General features: G+C 42.7%; 1 protein-coding gene across 1 annotated transcript; it reads left to right on the top strand.

Annotated features, from left to right (window-relative positions):
* The first annotated feature begins 528 nt into the window (after nucleotides 1-528).
* On the top strand, nucleotides 529-1,685 carry LOC140972462 (uncharacterized). The gene is made up of 2 exons (XM_073434886.1): nucleotides 529-960; nucleotides 1,416-1,685. Exons 1-2 carry the CDS (start codon nucleotides 529-531, stop codon nucleotides 1,683-1,685), a joined length of 702 nt encoding a protein of 233 aa, XP_073290987.1.
* The last annotated feature ends 2,254 nt before the right edge of the window (nucleotides 1,686-3,939 follow it).

The following is a 3,939-nucleotide window of genomic DNA, read 5'->3' as shown; positions in this document are numbered from 1 at the left end:
AGAGATGTACACGTATATGATGATATGTTGAGACATGATTTGACACGTATATTTTATTATGTTTACGTTTACACTTTAAAGATCATGAAATGTATTTTTATTACGATACTTTTTATTATTGCCTTCTATGTATATGTACTTGCTATAACGTTTCAGGTGTGTTGAGTCATTAGACTCACTAGGTGTGAATGATGCAGGTGAGCATATTGATCAGGAGATTGAATGATGCAGCTTTTATCGCACACATGCCTAAAGATGTATAGTTTCGAATGATTCCATCTTCATGGATCTTTATGCAGATGTTTCGAAACTCGGTTTGAGCGTGGTACTGATGCAGCATGACAGAGTTATTGCCTATGCGTCCAGACAGCTAAAGGTCCATGAGAAGAACTATCCAACTCATGACCTTGAGCTAGCAGCAGTGGTTTTCGCCTTAAGATTTGGAGGCATTATCTATATGGGGAGAAGTGCAGGATTTTCAGTGATAAAAAAAGTCTGAAGTACTTCTTCACGTAGAAGGAACTGAAAATGAGAGAGCGGAGGTGGCTAGACCTAGTGAAAGATTATGGCTGTGACATTAGCTATCATCCAGGTAAGGCTAATGTAGTTGCAAATGCCCTGAGTATGAAGAATGCAGTGATCGCTCACTTGTCAGTACAGAGATCGTTGCAGGCAGAAATTCGGAGGTTTGAGCTCACAGTCTATGCCAGAGGCGATGTCCCTAGTCTTTCAACCCTGACAGTACAGTCGACATTTAGGGACAGGATCCGAGCAGGGCAGGCCTCTGACGAGCAGTTACAGATGTGGAGACAGAGGGATGAGTCTAAGGGCCGGAGGTTGTACACAGTTGTTGACGACATAGTCAGATATCATGACCGACTGTGGGTTCCTAGCAGTGATTCCCTGAGAGCAGATATCTTGAGTGAGGCCACAGCACCCTGTACTCTATCCACCGAGAGAGTACGAAGATGTATAAGGATCTACAGACTCTTTATTGGTGGCTGGGCATGAAGAGGGATATTCTGTGTTTCGTCTCCCAGTGTTTGACATGTCAGCAGGTTAAGGCCGAGCACCAGAGACCTACAGGGAAGCTGAGAACACTCCCTATTCGCGAGTGGAAATAGGAGAACATTACCATGGACTTTGTGACAGGGCTTCCGAGGATGACTGGGGGATATAATGCCATTTGGGTGATAGTTGATCGGCTCACCAAGTCAGCTCATTTTCTACCGATGAAAAAGACTATCACCATAACTCAATATGCAGAGTTGTACATCAGAGAGATAGTCAGGTTGCATGGGATTCCAGTGTCCATCGTGTCTGACAGGGATCCGAGATTCACGTCTGCCTTCGAGAAGAGTCTGCATCAGTTATTGGAGACCAAATTATTATTCAGTACTACCTTTCATCCTCAGACCGACGGAGAGTCAAAGAGGGTGATTCAGATATTGGAGGACCTACTCAGAGCGTGGTTAATCGACTTCCAGGGCAGGTTGGAACCGAAGTTACCTCTTGTGGAGTTCACGTACAACAACAATTATCAGGCATCGATTGGTATAGCTCCATATGATGCATTATGCGGGAGGAAGTGTAGGTTTCCATTGTATTGCGACGTGGTAGGAGAGAAGGCAGAGTTGGGGCTGGATATTGTCAGTCAGACTGTAGAGTTAGTGGTCAAGATCTGAGACAGAATGAAGACCGCTCAGAGCCGTCAGAAGAGTTACGCAGATCAGCGTCGCAGAGATCTTGAGTTTGCCGTAGGGGATCATGTGTTCGTGAAGGTTGCACCGATGAAGGGTGTGATGAGATTTGGGAAGAAGGGCAAGCTGAGTCCTAGATACATAGGACCGTTTGAGATCCTAGAGAGAGTTGGAATGCTCGCATAAAGAGTTGCATTACCGTCAAATCTGGTGGGATTTCATAATGTGTTTCAAGTCTCTATGCTGCGGAAGTACATGTAGAATTCTTCGCATGTGCTGAACTATGAGCCACTTCAGCTGACAACGAACCTGTCTTTCGAGGATAGAATAACTCAGATATTGGATAGACAGGATAGGAGACTCCGGAACAAGGTGATTCATATAGTCAAAGTCAAGTGGCTGAATCATTCCAAGGAGGAGGCTACTTGGGAGACGGAGTCCGATATGAGGAGTCGCTACCCGGAGCCGTTCGGTACGTTTTAAATTTCGAGAACGAAATTCTGTTTGAGGGGGTTACAATTGTAAGGTCTAGAAAATTCGAATTACGTAAGCTGACTGCATGCAATCTAAGGTTTTTATTTAAAATATGTGTTTAATGATTTTTATTATTTAATGCATTAATATTGCAAGGCTAGGTGCTTATTTCCTGGTTATTTTAAAGTTTCATGCATTAGGATTTTAAGTTGTGTTTCACTCTCGAACGAGTAACGGAGATCAGGGATAATCAGAAAAAATATTTTTGTTAAATAATTATTTAATATATGATGTATTTACGTGTGATTTCTGAAAAATTGTCTTTGATTGGGTATTTTTACTTGTCGGGTCATATTTTTAATCGGTATGCAAATTTTAATGATTCGGAGGACTTTTTGAGGGTTCGAGCAATATTTTAAAAAACGTACCTAAAAAAATTATTTTTCGGGATGCTATTGGGCTTGATGGGTTTATTTTAGTACTTAATGGACTCAAAACCATTTTAACCATTTTAAATTTTAATTAAGGGCTCATTAGTTTGTTAATTTTCTACTTAAACTCTACCCCATCAAACCCTAACCCTAAACCTACCCCACGGCCGCCCCCTCCCTCTCATTCATCAGCTTTTCAAAAGAAAAACCAGCAGCCTCCTTCGAGTTCTCCATAGGTTTTCAAGGAAGCTTCTTCCCCGCCTCTTCGGTGCAAGCCCTACGCGCATACCTTCGGGTTTTTGAGCGCATAAATGCTAAGGCACGCCTGATTCTTTTCTTTTCTCATCTTTCACATCATATTACACGTTATTGATTGTTTATGCATGACATGTTGTTGGTTTGATGTTTTACACAGGTTTGAATGCATGTACATGAAAGAACCAAAATTTTTATCATGTTTTAACCCACTTTTTGTTCTCAGTTCGAAGGGGCTGCCGGACTTGAGGGTTTCAGCATATTTTACAGCAGGTTGGGAGTGAATTGAGGTGTTAGAAACAAGGCTGGACGGGATGGTGAAGTATCCGATCGAGTGTTATGGTTCTTGGGCACGTTAGGGTTCAAACGGTGTGAATGGGTTCATGGCTGTGTGCATGCCTACTCCAGGCCATGGTTCAGACCAAGAAAGGTCTGAGTCGTGGTCTTAGGTGGTCGGCGCATAGTTGGTAGTGGTCATTGGACAGGTCGCTAGCCTAGAAATCATCGGGTTCACGTTTTTAGGGTTTGGTCGCACGGCTGCATGCGTGGGGCTGCAAGTCATAGTTAGTTGAGTCCACTAGGGTTTGGTCTTAGTCCTATGTTGGCTGGTTTGGGTCTGGTTGGGACTGGTGATTGAGCTAGGGCCACGAGTTGGCAGCTAGGGTTTCCGAGAGCATGTGTTGGAAAATTCAGTAAGCTGCAGAAAGGTATCAAGGACCTTAGGTTGCTCGAATTAGAGGATTTTAGGTACGATTTTATGGTATTAAGCCGTGTTTTAAGTTTGGAAAGATTTGGTTGAGTTTCGGGTTAATTTGGATTAAAACCAGGACCGCGTTCAAAGTTTTAAATTGAATTATAGAAGTTCTTGCATGGGATCGAGTTTACGTCTAAAAAATGCTTATTATTATGTTTTGAGGTGTTTTGAGGAGTTTGGTAGGATTCGGGTCGAAATGTTGAGATCCAGGGGTAAAATGGTCAATTAGAGTTTCCAGGGATAAAATGATCATTTTGCACCCGGGTCGAGTTTTAGTTCTGGCAGCGCCCGAAACATGATTTTTACATGTTTTAAATGTTTATGT

The sequence above is a fragment of the Primulina huaijiensis genome, chromosome 3 (assembly GCF_012295235.1).
Source record: "Primulina huaijiensis isolate GDHJ02 chromosome 3, ASM1229523v2, whole genome shotgun sequence".
Taxonomy (NCBI): Eukaryota; Viridiplantae; Streptophyta; class Magnoliopsida; order Lamiales; family Gesneriaceae; genus Primulina; species Primulina huaijiensis.
The sequence above is the reverse complement of the archived record's forward strand: the minus strand, read 5'-3'. Positions and strand labels throughout refer to the sequence as shown.